The sequence below is a fragment of the Eptatretus burgeri genome, chromosome 5 (genome assembly GCF_056783735.1).
Source record: "Eptatretus burgeri isolate ZD-2024b chromosome 5, Ebu_testis_v1, whole genome shotgun sequence".
In the NCBI taxonomy this organism is placed as follows: Eukaryota; Metazoa; Chordata; class Myxini; order Myxiniformes; family Myxinidae; genus Eptatretus; species Eptatretus burgeri.
Window position 1 is genome coordinate 78,943,864 of NC_140965.1, and position 18,652 is coordinate 78,962,515.

Sequence of the window (18,652 nt, forward strand, 5' to 3'; positions counted from 1 at the left end):
ATTTTTGAGGTCCATATCGGCCAAAAGTTTAACATACACCAAATTTCTAAAATTGTCACTTTTCATCCCATTGACTTGGAATTTGAAGAGGAGTTGCATATTTGGTCATTGAATTCAAACACCAATTATTTTTGAGGTCAAATTAGTTTTATGGATTTTGAAAGTATCGTGCTGTGCATGACATCTTTCTTGTTTGTGAACAAAATATCTCAAAAAGTTGTGGACGGATTCGAACGATACTTGGTGGGCCAGTCTGGGTATGTAACAAGGAAGAATTGATTTTACTTTGGTGAAGATCCGAATCTGGATCTGGATGTGATCATTTTTAAGTGATTCTTCACCATTGGTTGATAGGGCTGAAACGATATCTCAAAAAGTTAAGGACAGATTTGGATGAAAATTGGTGGATTAGTCGTCTAGGTGACAAGAACAAGCAGATTAAATTTTAGTTCAGGTCTGAATCCAGATCCGGTGTATCAGTGGGATACCAAACATAAACTAATCAGCTTTGCAGTGGTATGCACTCTACCGAGTGCCCTTCTACAGTAGTTAACGACAGTTTCATTTTCTTCTCGAATGTATCGGACAATGCTTCAATCTAGGATTGAAATTTAAAGACAATCGTAAATACAACTTCAAGTGTCCCTTTAAAAACTGCTTTTCCAGAAGGAGTAAAATGGGTCATCTATGCAATCTGGCATGCATGTACAGGGTGGGCCACACCTCTTGTTACACCCTGATACCAAATGTACCCATTGAAACATTTGTTATGTTCATGTTTTGTTATGTTGCTTGTCATTTATTATGTTCACAAGGTAAAACATTACATGCATCGTTCCAATATACAGGCTATCGATGGAATTAATTATTTTTTCCATAAAAAAAATATTGGCTCATGGAAGAGCAAGGTGACAGATGGTAAAAGGCAACTTTCTGACAGTGGGGCAGATGGGCAACATATGGGCAAAACAAGTAAGGGAATGAATGGAGAGGAAAAGAGGGGGGGAGGGTGACACAGTAACCTGTAGGTAACATGGATGGGTTAGGTAGGGTCAATGGGCTTGAAAATATCACAGGTATAGGGGATAACAGGATATGTGAGTGCACCTCTTGTTTGAAGTCCTGGAGGGAAGAGTGCAATAGCACAACCTCAGGAATGCAGTTTCACAAATAGGACAAATGAGGATCAAAAGAGTGGAGGTGAATAGTAAGTTTGGGCTTTGGGAGTTTAACTTATAGGAGTTTAACCAAAAATACATTCTGTGTGTTAGCTCTTATACGAGCCTCGACATTGTATTAAAAAAATGGAGGGATTGCAGTCATGACACGTGTATCATGGAGGAGGTGGGAAAGGAAAGAGAGCAAAGGGAACTCGAGCAGAGGAGAAACGGTCAAAACAGAGGCACCAACAGGGGAAATAAATATACACAGGGTAACAACACAAAGAATGTCCTCAGTTTCATCACTACCAGATATCCAAGAAGTCTATACACATAGTCATCAAACATGATTGGCTAAAAGCTGAGCCGTACCTTGTATAAAGGCAAACACAATGAGTCGATAAAGTTGACTTGATGAGCAGGAATTCTGTGCTTCTTCTCACGATTCAGTATGTCCTGATGTATGACAAATATTAATGACGAAATGAAGTACCCGGTGTTGCCTGGGGAAATTCAATGGCATATTCTAGTAATTAAATTTGTGTTGTTGACAACAAATGACTACAACCTCAACATACGATCTTCACCAAATATATTACTTGATCGCTCCAAGGGAAAACTCAGGCAGTGTATAAGCAACACACTCACTCAAGGCCTGAACACAGAGGTGTTAAAATAAACCTGTGTAAAGCAATCTTTTTAATAACAGGTGCACATGTAAACATGATGATAATTAAATTTACGTTGTTGACAACAAATCACGATGACCTTAACATACGATCTTCAGAATACATATGACTCGATCACTCCAGGGAAGAAAAACAACGCAGGCACTGTAGAGGCAGAAGACCTGGTCGAGGCCTGAAGGTCAATTATCTGGTTTTATCTGGGATCAATTTTATCCAAACATCACCCTCGACCATCCTCTGGATGAAAGAGGAGGCCGTGCAAAGTTTAATCACACCGGTTGCTGCAGGGACACAACATGTCCACCAAGTTTCGTCCGAATCCGTCCACAACTTTTTGAGATATTGTGCTATATATTAGTTTAGCCCAATCTCTCAATGGTGAAGAATCACTTTAAAAATACCAGTAGTCGGATCCGGATCTTCACCAAAATCTAATCAGTTTGTGCTTGTCAAACACCCAACCCGTCCACGCAATTTCATCCAGACCCGTCCACAACTTTTTGAGATATTCTGCGCACAGACAAACAGACAGAAAGGGGGTGAAAACATAACCTCCTTCACCTTCGGTGGAGGAGGTAATAAGCAAAACTCTGGGTGGGTCGAGTTTGCATATTCTTTGCTGAAATAAGGTATAGTCTGTGTTTTTCAAGAAGACTATTGATGTTTGTGTGGTGTGTGCTTAAAAGGTTATCGATGGTCTAAAGAGTATGCTCCAATAGTGGTTAGTGTCGAAGGGGTCGATAGGGTCTCATCTCTCAAACATGTAGAAAGGGTCTAAAAAGGTCCAAGTGGTCTAAAGCTCCAAATAGTCAAGTGTCCAAGCTGTCTAATCTGTCTGAAGGGTGTAAGACTTTTTGGGATCTTAAAAGTCTGACGATTTTTGGAGTTGAAAGGGTATTAAAGAGTCTTCAAGGTCTTTAAGGGTCTTTGTGGTCTAAAGTGTATTTGGGGTCTTCGGGGTCTTATGGGTATTTAGGGGGTAAAGGGTTTTGGGGGTCTTCGAGGTCTTTATAAGTCTTAGAGGTCTTAAGGTTCTTGGGGTTCTTCAAAGGTCTAAAGGGTCTCAACAGTCTAAAGGGTCGAAAGGTTTAAAAGGTACATCGCAAGAGTACGTAATTAATAGACGTACGTATAGTTATGGTGCAACTGATGTTCAAACAGTACCTAATTAATAGACATAATATCATACAGCTTTACAGACAACTTCACAGATTGATGGAGTCTTAAGGCTTTTTGGGGTATTTGAGGTCTCAAAGGGTCTTAAAGGATCTTTGAGGTCTTATAAAGGATCTTCAGGGTCTTAAAGGATCTTAATTGGTCTTATGGATCTTTGGGTTCTTGATGGTCTTTGGGGTCTTAAAAGGCTGAGGTGGTGAGTGAAAATACCCTGAGGACAATACCCATGTTGGACTTGGTCTGTGTGCCAAATGTAGTGGTTGGCGGAACCATTGGTCTTTGCAAAAAACACGAACATACACACAGACAGACGACAAAGTTTGTTTATTAGATTATTATTAGTCATTATCATGATGCGGATTGCTGGAATGTTGTTCCAGATCGTAATGGTGAAATGCCACCATGGATCGTGTCTTCTGCCGAGATCAGAGCAGGCCTTCATTATGATCAAACACGAACAAAAACCAACATAATGGGAAAAAACAAAATCACCATCATCATCATCATCATCATCATCATCATCATCATCATCATCATCATCATCATCATCATCATCATCATCATCATCATCATCATCATCATCATCTTTCCTCTTTGGGATAAGTGGCTCATAAGGCTGCTGCAAAAATCTAAACTAGTTGCACGAAGCTATCATTGCTTTGTTGGAAATCTAAAATGGATGTTTTCAATGTAAACTTTTCACATTATGTACAGTAAAACTATCGGTAAGCCAAGCTCTTTTCTGTTGCCAAACAGTTAGCTGAATTTATTCTTAATGCAAAAGTTGCATTATCTTTTTTTTTAATAGTCCATTAAGTTTTTCGACTTGAATACAATCTTTTATTCCTGCCAATCAAGTCTGATATCATTTTATTAAAATCACAAACAGCATGGTGGTCATTTCCATCTCCCTCACTGTGATAGCAAATGATACACACAAAACATGGTTGAAATAAGAAATGTCAGTTCCGTTCATTCCTAACAATATTCACGTCAAACAATATGTTTTCTTTCCCTTTCAATATCTTTTGTCATCCTCCATTTGGAACAAAACACGTTGTTGCGTTCTGATGTGCCATAACAACAAAAAAAGACCAATTCCCTCCGTGTCCTATAAATTTACAATGATCCAAGGTCCTGGAAAATGGATTATACTATTACGTGGATTTCTCTCTCAGCACCGTCTTGAGGGGAAGATCACAATGAACGGGAAGGTAGTTAAGTAGGGCAACTTAGCCTAACAATTGTGCATTTTGTGAGGAAAGCACCAAATTTGGCACACTAGTAACCTATCATATTATGAACAGATTTGGATATTGGGCCATCTCAAATTCAGCCGCTGATGGCTGTGGCAGCCATTTTCCACTGCCATCAAAAATTTTGAGATGGCCCAATATCCAAATCTGTTCATAATATGATAGGTTACTAGTGTGCCAAATTTGGTGCTTTCCTCAAAATGCACAATTCCATCCATTAGGACCATACTCTGTGCAGAGCGTTGGTGCCGCCGTAGCAGTCTCCTTGGCTATTGGGAACAATCCTGGACGGGTCGCCACTCCGACACAGTATACCAGCATGCTGGCACTCATTTTGCCGACCTCGGAAGGATGACAGGCAGAGTCAACCCCACCTGGTGTTAATTCAACAGCTGAGCGGGATTTGAACTCAGGACCCTAGGATCCCAAGCCCACTACCTTAACCATTAAGCCAACACCAGGCATAAAATGCACAATTGTTATGCTCTATTTAGCAAAGTTGCCCCACTAGTTTGCGTAAGTTAGAGTTGAAGGTGAGCGATTTAAGTTGATTCTTTAACAACATCATTCGATAAATTATGTTACATATTCTCTCGTGACCTTGACCTTTTCGATGGTCCCCCTGACGAGCATCAAAACCGCTTGGCAGTGGCATTTCAGAAAACATTTCTTGCTTTTTTGATGCTGCAAAATGTATCGTATGTATTTGTTTATCATCTTTTTTATACCAAGATGACTAGGATTAACTACCGTAGTCTTCACCAACTGTCCCAGTCTATGGAATCTTTTACTGGGTGTTTACTTGGGTGTTAGGGGGACTAACAGGATAGCGCAGATGGAGCACACTCCCCTTTCAGGTATCCTGTCCGGATTAGATTCCCGACAGGACAATAAACGGTCACCCTGCAGCTTCACAGGCAGAGCAATGCATCATTGAGAATGCTGCCCGTCAGAGGGGTTGTAAAATTAGGGTCCTGTCTATCAGCATTTGCTGAATGAAATTTACTAAAAAAACATCCCACTGTGTATTTCACAAAAGTTGGACATTATGTGCCAGAACCTTGGAAAAAATTTCTAATTCCAACCCATACCTGGCCATGAGAGGAAAGGGACACCGGCGAGTCTATTTGACCCTAGAAATGGCAATATCGTACCCAATGGTCTTCAGGTGCATGCCACAAATCAGATCAGATCACTCCTGAGTGGGAGGGAGATGAAAGGGCTTCGTGGCTTGGATCAGGTGGTAAGGGAATCATTTCCCGACAAGGAAATCATTTTCACTTTCATTCCTTTTTAGGCTTATTTCACAAACATGATGCCCCTGGCTGGGAAATCATATGGCTGGGATTTCTTTTCTTTCATTCTTTATGCCTATTTGAAAAGTGCTTTTATGCCTTGATCTTTTTTAACATATAGCATAAAACCTTGTTGTCTCTTCTTGTTCCAAGTGTCATTGAATTTTTCAGTATAAATGAGCTTCTTCTGTAGAGCATCACTTGTTAGTTTTCATTATGAGGTTTGCCTGGTCCTACATTCTTATAGTTTTTCACCATAAGACAATCTCATCTGCATCAAGAGCATGTGGCTGGATTTGCTGTGTGATCACATAACAAACACATTGTTCCCTGGAGGTGTTATGATAACTAGTATCCCTTCCATGCTCCAGGATTTGAAGGAATTGCAGATGGTATGACTTGATGATTATCACATGGTCAATGGACAACACCATATACAGTAGACTGTTCTTGAGTGAGCCACTCGACTTAAATAGAGTGTGTCAGAAGGGATACAATATATATATATATATATATATATATATATATATATATATATATGGACACCAAGAGCAGCCATATGATTGGCCACTGAAAGGCAAGGAGGTGCCTGGAACACAGAACTTAAAAAGTGTGTGAATAAGGAGATCAAGATAAGAAAGGTCAATGTGTGAAGAACCTGTGTGTGCAAAGAGTGTGGTCAAGAGGGCACACTAAAGAAAAGAGCACACCAGGGAGAGCTGCTTGTTAGATAACTTAGCTTGGATTGCTTTGCTCTCCAGTCGGGGAGATTTTCCTTTTGATGCGAGGCTATTTTGTTGGCCTCGGAAGGTTAGCATTCGCCGGAGCTCCAGCCTCAATGTGAGCTGATCCCACAAGGCTTGTGCAGGCCATCATTCATGTTGGTGATTCCCTTCAGCTAATAGCCTGACAGCCCCATCACTCGTCTGGCTGGGGCAAATGCTGTAAATCCATACCGCACTGCTTCCTTCTCTGCTTCACAATGACCTTAATTGTAAAATTCGTTATGACTGTCTCCACTGCTCACTACACCATGAAGTCAATCATCAAGTGCTGGATAGAACCTCTCCTAAAATCAACTGCATTCACTGGTTGCAAAAGTATTCAGGCCCTTAGGTCAGTACTTGGTGGAAGCACCTTTTGCAGCAATGACTGCGATGAGTCTTTTGGGGAGATATCTTCAGGCTTTACACTGTGAGATGAGATGGTAAAATCCTTCCCCACTCTTCACGTGAAAGTTGCTCTAGTTGTTCTGACAAGTTTGATGGGATCGTTGATGGACTGCAATCTTCAAATTTCACCATAAATGTTCAATTGGGTTTGAGTCATGACTTCGGGCCACTCAAGAACATTTATTTTCTTCTTATTCAGCCACTCCAGTGTGGCTTTAGCTTTGTGCTTTGCACCATTGTCCTGCTGAAATGTGAATCTCTGACCCAGTTTCAGATTCATGGTTGACTCGAGCAGGTTTTAATCAAGGATTATCCTGTACTTTGCACCATCCATTATCCCTTCGATCCTGATAAGCTTGCCAGTCCCTGCTAATGAAAAGCAGCTCCATAACATGATGGTGCCACCACCATGCTTGACAGTAGTGATGGTGTTGACTGGGTGATGTGCAGTGTTAGGCTTGCGCCACATGTAACACTTTGAATTTGGACCAAAAATTTCAATTTTTCTCTCGTCTGACCAAATAACTCTTCTCCACATGCCTGCAGTATCATTAAGATGCTTTTTGCAACCTCCATATCAGCTTTTAGATGCATGTTTTTCAGTAATGACTTCTTTTTTGCCACTTGTCCATAGAGTCCAGCTTAGTGAAGGGACTGGGAATATTGTTGATTGATGAACACTGACCCCCATCTCGGACATGGAGCCTTACGGATCTTTCAAAGTCATGGTTGGATTTACAGTGACATCCCAAACCAGTTTCCTGCTTGCACAACTGCTGGGTTTGGATGGGCGACTTGATCTGGGTAGAGTCTGGGTGGTATGATACGTCTTCCAATTTTTAATGTTGGATATCATCATACTCAAAGGGATGAGTGACTTTGTAATCTTCTTGTAACTCTCTCCTGAACGGTGTTTTTCCACCACTTTATGTCTGACTTATTTAGAAAGCTCCTTGGTCTTCAACTTTCCCTTGTCGGTGAACCAAGTGAGTTGCACATTAAAACTCCTGAGACAAGTGGAGGAGGTTAATTAAGTTAAACCACTGATTATATATATATATATATATATGTGAAACCTATCACACTTATTTTGTAACCTGTCAAACAAATAACTTACTCCTGAAGTGATTTAGGGTTAATTAGGCAAGAGGTTGAACACTTATTCAACTGAGAATCATCTGATTTTTTCTCTGTTAATCTAACTTATTCACATTTGATCTGCATTCTTTTTTTAGCTTTATCACTTTGGAGTAGTTTGTGACAAGTGATTGCACAAACAGCACAGACAACAATATAAAACTTTCTCATACAAGAAAGGCAAGTAAATCATCTGTCCTCAGACTATAAGTTAAGTTTCTAGTTTAAAAAAAATGCAATTGGCTGTTTATGGAATAGCTGACCCAAATACAGAGATGCCAGTCGCTAATGTGGTGTAGCCCACGGGGAGGGGCATGACTACACCACAGCTAATACTTACGATGGGATCTGTGTTGAACTCCTCCTTCTCTTTGTCACCCAGTGCAAAGAATTCCTGCACCACAAGTTCAGCAATCTGGGAGATGAATTGTCATGTCAAATAAGTTATCCTGCTTTTCAAGTGAGGTGGGCAGCCCAAACTAATTACATGGACACAATTTTATCATTGCATATTTAATTTAAGAAGTTATCAAGGTTGCAATAAACCATACAAACTTTGCATGGAACTTTATGCTTCCCCAAGAAGGGAGCACTCACTAAGGTTGGTGTGTTTGGGGGAAAATTATCAGTCACTGAAAAGAGAATCAATGCGTCAGTATCACTCGTCCACCCACTCTCCTCTTGGTGCACATGAGCTACAGGAAGCAACTTTCGATGTTAACTGAGAAGTGAAAGTTTTCAAGATGTTGAGTTCTAGTTAATTATGATCTTTTGCTTGTAAAGGATAAACTAGAAAGAGCAATCAACGATTGCAGTTCCTCACCAGGACTTGTTTTGTGTGGTGTTTGTGTGGTTTTATAGTATGTATTTTAAGGATGTACTCACATCCTCATTGTACTGTACATACTTTATAGACATACTCGCATTCTAATTGTACATAATTTCTAGAGGTAGTTGATTGAAAAATGATAATGTGTAAAAATTGTGGTCTGAGTTGGCACATTATGTGTGGACAAACAAACAAACAAACAAACAGACAGACAGACAGACAGACAGACAGAGACAGACAAACAAACCCAAATGCAATACCGTCTCATCTGACGAGGGTAATAAAACCATAAATAGTTTTGGTTGTCCTGTTTGAGGTTCCAATGTGTGCACTTGTATTTCATGATACTGTGAGCACAGATCGTTCATCAATTGTCCCATAAGCCTTGTTTCCAAGAGCAGGTTTATTAACCTCCGCCATCGAAGATCGGAGGTAACTGTTTTCACCCCTTTCTGTTTGTTTGTTTGTTTGTTTGTTTGTGAACAGTATTACGGAAAAACTCCTCGACGGATTTCAATGAAACGTGGTGGGGGGGGGGGGGTAAGGTATGGTCCAAGGATCATGCCATTAAATTTTGGACTTGGTCCCCCCCCAAAAAAAAATTGTTACCCCCCCCCCAAAAAATAGAGCAAATTTTTTTTTGCATTTCTACATGTTTTAAGTGATTTCCACCCCCCCCAAAAAAAATTGTTACCCCCCCCCCCAAAAAAAAAATTTAGAGAAAAAAATATTTTTTTTTTGCATTTCTACGTTTTAAGTGATTTCCAACCCCCCGCCCCCCAAAAAAATGGAGAAGAGAACTATAACTCTGTCAGCACTGTTGACATCATATTTAATGAAAAAGATATAAGGTTCACTTGAGTGACCCAGCAGTATTGGCGTCGGAGCTTTTGCACTCTCCCGAGTGCTCCCCCTCTTGTTTGTTTGTTTGTGAACAGTATTACAGAAAAACTCCTGGACGGATTTCGACGAAACTTGGTGGAGGGATTAGGTATGGTCCAAGGATCATGCCATTAGATTATGGACTTGGTCCTAAGTCCAATCTGGCCGCTATGGCGGCCATTTTGAAAAAAATATTTGAATTTTTTTTTTTTTGCATTTCTACATGTTTTAAGTGATTTCCAACCCCCCCCCCCCCAAAAAAAAAATTGTTAGAGAAAAAAAAAATTTGCAACTTTTTTTTCAAAAAAATTTCGATTTTTTTTTGGGCATTTCTACATGCACATCGATCTAGTTTAGTTTATTCAATCGTGGTTCAGTAGAGTCTGATCCGTTTTGACCCACAATGAATAGGATATCAGGTTCACTTAAGTGACCCAGCAGTATTGGCGGCGGAGGTTTTGCACTCTACCGAGTGCTCCCCCTCTAGTTAGTACTGTATTTATACCTTCGAAAGTGTTGCAGAAAAGAGGATCTGACGGTCCAACAAATCTACCGGACTAAGTATGTAGAAGTTATGCTTATTATGTAAAGATTATGCAAACAAAGCTACGACAAATGCCAGGATATTCAATTAATGTTTGTAAAGCATTTATGTTTTTAAAGTAATGAGATCTTTGGCCTCATATTATTTTCACTCGCATCGGCTCACCTTTGGTAGGCAATTTAAAGTGGTGATTTTTCCACAAAGTGATTTTTCTGGGGCACACTGTAACACTGAAAATTATTTTTGTGACATATTGTAATCATATTTGGTCTTGCTGGCCAACACTGTAGAGTTTTTGTGGTATAAAATGCAAAACAATGTTAAATTTACATGTGATGATAATGTTTTTTGTTTTTGTTTTTTGGGGGGGGGGGGTGCAGAAGGGGAATTTTATGTGAAGTATGTTCAATCTTCGCTGAAGTTAAATATGTGATCATCCCACAAAGTTTGCTTGAGATTGGCCCAGTGACCTAGGAGTAGTGAGATAAGGAACATACTGCACATACACATACTCATTTTTCTGTTTTATTTATCGAGATTTTTACAAAGATGTCACAGCGTATGACTCACTGACGTTGCAATTTTGACCCCTATATCAATATCACTGCTGCCGGCATTGCCTGGGAATTATAATGAGAAGAAAAAAAGGACAAATTATATGACATGAAACAACTCCCCGCTTTGTGCCGCACGTTGCTGTCCCGCTGGAGGGAAAGGCGTGGCCTGGCTAATGGACGGTGCTTATGATGCTGAGGAAGAGGGGGGGGGAGACGTGGCCTATAAAATGGGCAGCGCTTGTGACACAGACAGAAACTGAGCTTTATATGTGTATGAATGTATGTATGTATGTGTGTGTGTATGTGTATATATATATATATATATATATATATATATATATATATATATATATATATATATATATATATATATATGTAAATGTATGTGTGTATACACTGATGAGCCAAAACATTATGACCACTGACAGGTGAAGTGAATGACATTGATTATCTTGTTACAATGGCACCTGTCAAGGGGTGGGATATATTACGCAGCAAGTGAACAGTCAGTTCTTGAAGTTCAAGTGTTGGATGCAGGAGAAATTGGCAGGAGTAAAGACCTGAGTGACTGACAAAGGCCAAATTGTCATGGCCAGACGACTGGGTCAGAGCATCTCTGAAACGGCAAGGCTTGTGGGGTGCTCCTGGTCAGCAGTGGTGAGTACCCACTGACAGTGGTCCGAGGAGGCGCAAACCACAAGCCGGTGAAAGGGTATTGAGCGCCCAAGGCTCATTGATGCGTGAGGGCAACGACAGCTATCCCGTCTGCTCCGAACCGACAGAAGGTCTACTGTGGCACAAGGCACAGAAAATTTTAATGGTAGTCACGGGAGGAATGTGTCACAATCCACAGTGCATCGCACCCTGCTGCGTATGGGGCTGCATAGCCGCAGACCAGTCAGAGTGCCCATCATGACCCCTGTCCACCGTTGACAGCACCTACAATGGCCAGGCGAGCATCAAAACTGGATCATGGAGCAGTGGAAGAAGGTCGCCTGCTCCGATGAGTCCCGTTTTCTTTTAGATCACATGGATGGTCGTGTACGTGTGCGCTGTTAACCTTGGGAAGTGATGGTACCAGGATGCACTGTGGGAAGACGACAAGCCGGTGGAGGGAGTGTGAAGCTCTGGGCAATGTTCTTCTGGGAATCCCTTGCCATTCATGTGGATGTCAATTTTACACGTGTCTCCCACCTAAACATCATTGGAGACCAGGAACACCTCTTCATGGCAATGTTATTCCCTGATGGCAGTGGCCTCTTTCAGCAGGATAATGTGCCCTACCACACTGCACACATTGTTCGAGAATGGTTTGAGGAACATGATGAAGAGTTCATGGTGTTGCCCTGTTCTCCAAGTTCTCCAAATCTCAATCAGATTGAGCATCTGTGGGATGTGCTGGACCGACAAGTCCGATCCACGGCGGTTCCACCTCGCAACTTACAGGACTTGAAAAATCTGCTGCTAATGTTTTGGTACCAGATACCACAAGACACCTTCAGGGGTCTTGTAGAGTCCATGCCTCGATGGGTCGGTGCTGTTTTGCGTGCACATGGAGGACCAACAGCATATTAGGCAGGTGGTCATAATGTTTTGGCTCATCAGTGTGTGTGTATATATATATATATGTATACATATATATATATATATATATATATATATATATATATATATGTATATGTATATATATATATATATATATATATATATGTATATATATATATATATATATATATATATATATATATATATATATATATATATATATATATATATATATAAAGATATGTAGCCAAATGCACATTCGCTCCATTGTAATTAAGATAGCCACGATTGTGTGATTTGCAGAAGGCTGATATCATGGCCATATCTTTATTTTGTGCTTTTTCCACAAACTCATGCTGAGAATGCCTTTAAAACTTGTGTTTCTTATCGTTATCTGCTAATTCTCCTTCAAAGGAGTCGCACACATGAGGAGGCAGTAAAAAATGTTTGTTTTGTACAACCTAAAACTGTGAAACTCACCCACTGTTGGAGAAAATTTATGACAATGGCTGGAAAATACAAAGAAATGGATTAAGGTTTGTGCCAAGATTTGCTGGCACAGGACAATTCCTTCATGTTTTGGCGAAAACTTTTTCTATCTTTCCTTGAACTCTTACACAGAGGGCTTGTAACAGCACCACATATTTAAACGATGATATGACGTCTAATTCGACCTTTGCCTTTGTTATAAACACACAAAAGGATTTCTCTGAAGAAGCTTGATTCTGCTTTGGATTGGTTCTCATACAAGGAACTTTTGGGGCCTCAATTGGAGACAAGGCTTTCACATCCCTGTCATTCATGTAAAGCACACTGACGTCTGATAATATCAGTATGCTGTGTACAATGTGCACCCAAACCCGAGACATGAACTTTAGACATTGTCGATAAAATGAAATGTGAATTGTCTCAAAGTTCAAATTTCAGAGGCTTGAGCTTGAATTTGCCAAAAGAAAACACAAAATTTGGAGAAATTTTTTTTTTTACAAAAACATGGGATGGGATAAGGGCACAAAAATGAGAAATTTTAAATTGAGAAAAGAAGGAGAAGGGTGATGGGACAGAAAAGGCAGGAATGAGGAGTCGTGTGGGAGGATTGGGGAAAAAGGAACGAAGTTTGGGAGGAGGGAAGGTTGAGTGGATGAAAAACTTCAGGCCACATTGATGTACATAATAAAAAGATGAGCCCTTATCCTGAGCATAAGGTCAGGTCAGGAATGGGAGCATGTGCCGGAGCAGCGCGCCGCCGTGTCCTCTTTCCACTGGCACTCCAAGGGCCTCCGGCTGGCCATCCCACAGGCAGATGACTGGCCCTTCCCCATCTCCTCGAGATGTTGTTCAATCTGCTGCAACCACGAGGCACGTGGTCGGCCCATTGGCCTCCTCAACTCACGAGGCTCCCTTGCTGAGAGAATCTGGTGAGCAGGATCAGCGTCAGGAAAACGAGCCACATATCCATATAGCCACAGCTGATGCTCATGAACTATGCAGGAAACAAATTTAATTTGAGTCTCTCAGCAATGGCTCGTTGGATACAAGGTCTGACCAGTGATAGCCAAGGATTCTCCGAAGAGACCTGGTACCAAAGGAATTTGGTCTCCGTCTCAGATCCTTAGTCAGAGTCCAAGTCTCACATCCATGGAGCAAGACTGAAAGCACCAAGGACCTGAAGACTCGGACTTTTGTCCTCCCGCACAGGTACCGGCAGGGCCACACCCCATGATCCAGTGAATCCATGACTCCCCACGGCCGACCCAGACGTCTGTTGACCTTTGGCTCACAGCCGGCAGAGACATGAATATCACTGCCAAGGAAAGTGAATCTCTCCGTGAACTCAACATACTCACCAAAAACAGGTACAGACAAGATAGCAGCATCCAAGATGTCACCGAAAGCCTGGATCTTAGTTTTTGACCCAGGAAACCCATAATCCCAGTGGCTCCAACTCCTCCTTCAAGACCTTGAGGGACCCCAAAAGGATATCTAGAGTCTCCGCAAAGATGACTGCATTATCTGCAAAATCAAGATCAGAGATCTTGACATTCCCAAATGATGCGTTGCAGCTTGATCTCTCCGACATCCTCCCCAGAATCCAGTCTTTACAAGTGTTAAAAAGTGTGGGGGCCAGTACACACTCCTGACGAACTCCAGTAACAACTGGAAATAAGTCAGAGATGGTGTCACCACATCTCACAGCACTCTCAGTACCAGAGTATAATTCAGACATCAGATTCATCCGTTTTGGTGGCACCACACGAAGACCAATAATTCTCCATCGGGCTTCCTGATTCACTGAACCAAACACTTTACTGAGATCAACATAGGTTACAAGCAGCTCCTGCTGAAACTCTCGTCTGCATTCGTTGAGGACCGAAAGAGCAAGGATACGGTCAATCGTTGACCTCTTTGGTGTAAAGCCTGACTGCTCTGAACGCTGGTGCTCAAGCAGATGGTGGCGAACCCTATCAATAATTATCTGAGCAAAGACTTTCCCTGACACTGAGAGCAGCGTCACCCCTCGATAATTGTTGCAGTCTTGGTGATCACCCTTCCCTTTCCAGAGAGGGACAACAAGGCCCCTCTTCCAGTCAATTGGGATGATGTCTGTGTTCCAGACAGAGCACGGAACTGCATGCAATGACGTGAATGCCGCATTTCCACCAGCATTGAGAAGGTCAGCATGGATGCCACAAATCCCAGGAGCTTCACCCCATTTCAACCGCTTCACCGCAGTCTGTGTTTCCACACATGAAGGTGGACCACAGTTGATTGGAGGGTCAGCAATAGGAATGGTAACACCCCTGACATCCAACTCGCCAGCTGGTGAATCAGTCTTGCACAGCTGCTCAAAGTAACCGGCCCAGCGAGCCTTCACTTCGGACTCCTCTGTCAAGAGCCTACCACCCTCTGCTCTAACTGCAGTGCACCGAGGGATGGGCTTGGATGAACGCAATGTGCGAATTCCCCTGTAAGCAAGATGAGAATCACTTGACCACAGGTGATGCTCTACCCCTTCACATATTACTCGCACATAGGCCTCCTTCTCCACCCTGAGTACAAGTACAGTTTTATGCCTCAGCTCCCTGAACAGCTCAGCTCTGCCATTCAGCCTGGCCCTGGGACTCTGGTCAAAGGTATCAAGTGTCCCTTGAGTGACAAAATTCTTCTTCACCCGACGTTGAGTTCCAAGACATCCACCGGCACCATCACGGAGGGTGGTCTTGAAGGCACTCCACAACTCTTCAAGATCCTCCAAAGCACCCAGACACCCCAAATGTTCACTCAGCCTGTTTGCAAACTCCTCAGCTACCCTCTCATCCTTGAGCTTGCCAACATCCAGCCTTGGCTGGGATGGTACCATTCTCCTGGATTTAAGCTGAAACTTCAGAGTTGCTACAACAAGCCTGTGGTCAGTATTGAGGAACTGAGCACTCTGGTAGACCCTGCAGTTCTGGATTATCCTCGAGCGACCATCAATGAGGACATGATTCATCTCCTTTGCCACACCACATGCATTGGAATACCAACTCCAGCGGTGAGCCTGTGGGTGTTGAAACCATGAACCAGCAACCCTACATCCGGGACTTCTTGCAAAGTCAAGGAACTTCGTGTTATTCTGGTTCATAGTTCTAGAACCCTGAGGACCATCACAAGTCTTATAACCATCCCTATCAGTTCCAATAGATGCATTGAAATCCCCCAAGACGAGAAGAATATCTCACCTGGGATACTGATCAACTACAGACTCGAGTGTGGCATAGAATGTGTCTTTCACGGTGAGATCACTCGCCTCAGTCGGAGCATAAACAGAGACCAGGGAAATGACACCCAAGGAGTGACGAATCCTTAGTCTCATAATACGCTCGTTGACCGGTGTTACCTCAATTATCATTGGAATCAGCTGATTGGACACAGCTACAGCAACTCCTTGGGTATGGTAACCATCAGAGCAATCAGACCAATAAATCGGTGTAACCACCCACCATGATCTCGCCGCAATCCGGTCTACGAACCTCAGAGGGAGCTGCAATACCGATGTCCAAATGCTTGAGCTCAGATGATAACAGAGATGAGCATAACCAAGTGAACAAACTTGGCTGCAAATTGGTTCGACGACCATGTCCGGTTGAAAAGGAAGGCTCCTTTGAAAACATTGGCTTCGTGCATGTCTCTGGATGTCAAAGCCTCAAGGATTGGCTGTGGAAAGGTAGGTATGGATGAGACTAGTGGAAGAGCAAAATAAAGTCGGTATGAAATTTAATGCCAGGGTCACACATGTCGATGTGAGACGTGTAAAGAGCTGATGACTTTTTAAGTGACTGACCACAGGCTAGAGCAGTCTTCATTAATATGCCAAACCATTTCCTGCCAACGCAGTTCTCTGAAGAAGACGAGCAAAATTAATATCTTCACAAGGATGAGGATGCAATATTCTGTTATATTATAAATTCAATAATGGTGGAATATTGGATTTTTACCATCACCACCACCACCACCCCACTGTCTGCCCCCTCCCTCTCCCACATACATCTCTTTACCTCCACTACCTTTGCTCTCATTCATCTCAAGTATGTTTCCATGCTTTTCCCCCCCTCCCCTGACCCAATTCTCCTTCCTTCCCATATCTTTTCTCTCCTCCTCCCTTTTTCTTTTCATGATTCCCAATTTCCCACACGTCGCTGTCTTCTCCGAATACCAAAACATATAAACTACAACAGCACTCGGCAGCGCATACCTCCACCTGGTTGAACGGTTTACGTTTTGTATCCCACCGATATGCCGGATCTGCATCCGGACCTCAACCAAAATCGAATCGGCTTGCACCAAGTCTTGTCATAACCCGTCCACAACGTTTTGAAATATCATGCTATATAATATCATTTTTGGCCCTATCTCTCCATAATGAAGAATCACATTGAAAATTTTAAAATTCTCGAATCCGGATCCGGATCCAGATGTTCACCAAAATCGAATCGATTCGTCCTGTCACACAACCAATCTGTCCACCAAGTTTCGGTCAAATCCGTCCATACGTTTTTTGAGATATCCTGCCAACAGACACTAATACAAACAGACAAACAGGGGTGAAAACATAACCTTCGTCCACTTTCAGTGACGGAGGTAATCACCCCCAATGCAATGAGAACTTAACAAACTTAATTATCAACACATCTAAGAAACAGTCACGAAGCATCATGTTATTTTTTGGGGGTTAAGATTAATAAATAAAGACCTTTTTCTGAACAGGCCAGGGTTTTGTGATGGCAGCGATGTCACAAGATGTCATCAACATTCCCCTGTGAAGACACATTTTTTAAAAATGGTGGTCATCAAAACTGTGGCACAACTCATCGTGCGATGTCGCAAAGATAGCAATCCCTGCGAGTACCTGAGGAGTCTGCGGTGATGCATGTTGCTGGTGTCCAGGGAGGCTGAGTTGACGAGGTCAAGAAATTCTCCACATGTTCTGCAATACAAAGCGACACTTTTGGTTTATAATTAATGTTTCTAAATACTTGCCAGATCGATGACAAGGAATGCAAATGGAACCTTTTTTTCAGAAGCAAGATAGCACGTCTTGTTGTACCATTTACTATTCGTACAAACAACCTTTTTATTCCGCAAACTCAAACCACAACATTATATAAACCGAGAAGTACAACTTGTTAAACATTATGTGAACATTCATTTTGCATGTGTGATCCCTCATGCTTAATTGAGCTGCCACTAACACTACACGGTGACAATGCATAGTGCAAGATGTCACCTTTGGATGACTGAAGTGAGGTCACTTTGAACCCCCCAATATGTAAATTTTTTCTTTATATTGTTGAAAAAAACCAATCTTGGTGGACAGAGGATATGTTTTCATCCCTGTCTGGTTGGTTGTCTGTTGGATAGTCGATCGAGCCAAAAAAAAAAAATTCGAAATTTTTTTTTCGATTAAAATTTTTTTTTTTTGATCTATTGATCTACCCTTATTTGTTGGTCGTGGTGTCGGTCTGTTGGGTAGTCGATCGAGTCGGAAAAAAAAAATTCGAAAAATTTTTTTTCCATTAAAAAACATTTTTTGATCTATTCATCTACTCTTATTTGTTGGTCGTGATGTCGGTCTGTTGGGTAGTCGATCGAGTCGAAAAAAAAAATTTCGAAAAAAGTTTTCAATTAAAATTTTTTTTTGATCTACCCTTATTTGTTGGTCGTGGTGTCAGTCTGTTGGGTAGTCGATCGAGTCGGAAAAAAAAATTCGAAAAATTTTTTTTTTCATTAAAAATTTTTTTTTGATCTATTGATCTACTCTTATTTGTTGGTCATGGTGTCGGTCTGTTGGGTAGTCGATCGAGTAGAAAAAAAATTTGGATTAAAATTTTTTTTGGATCTATTGATCTACCCTTATTTGTTGGTCGTGA

General features: G+C 41.7%; 1 protein-coding gene and 1 long non-coding RNA gene across 9 annotated transcripts in view; one reads left to right on the top strand and one right to left on the bottom strand.

Moving 5' to 3' along the window:
- The window catches only part of LOC147026763 (uncharacterized), an 86,390-nt gene that overhangs the window by 32,143 nt on the left and 35,595 nt on the right, over positions 1 to 18,652 (top strand). The window lies entirely within an intron of this gene.
- Positions 1 to 18,652, bottom strand: part of PDE5A (phosphodiesterase 5A) — a 133,774-nt gene that overhangs the window by 5,669 nt on the left and 109,453 nt on the right. For 7 of the 8 annotated variants that reach the window (XM_085882554.1, XM_085882553.1, XM_085882551.1 and 4 more), the window contains 4 exons: positions 17,632 to 17,709; positions 17,476 to 17,539; positions 8,226 to 8,300; positions 1,533 to 1,616 (listed from right to left, as the gene is read on the bottom strand). In XM_085882554.1, the coding sequence (XP_085738680.1) occupies positions 1,533 to 1,616; positions 8,226 to 8,300; positions 17,476 to 17,539; positions 17,632 to 17,709 (301 nt within the window). The remainder of the gene's footprint in view (positions 1 to 1,532; positions 1,617 to 8,225; positions 8,301 to 17,475; positions 17,540 to 17,631; positions 17,710 to 18,652) is intronic. The other variant, XM_085882552.1, reaches the window with a different exon arrangement.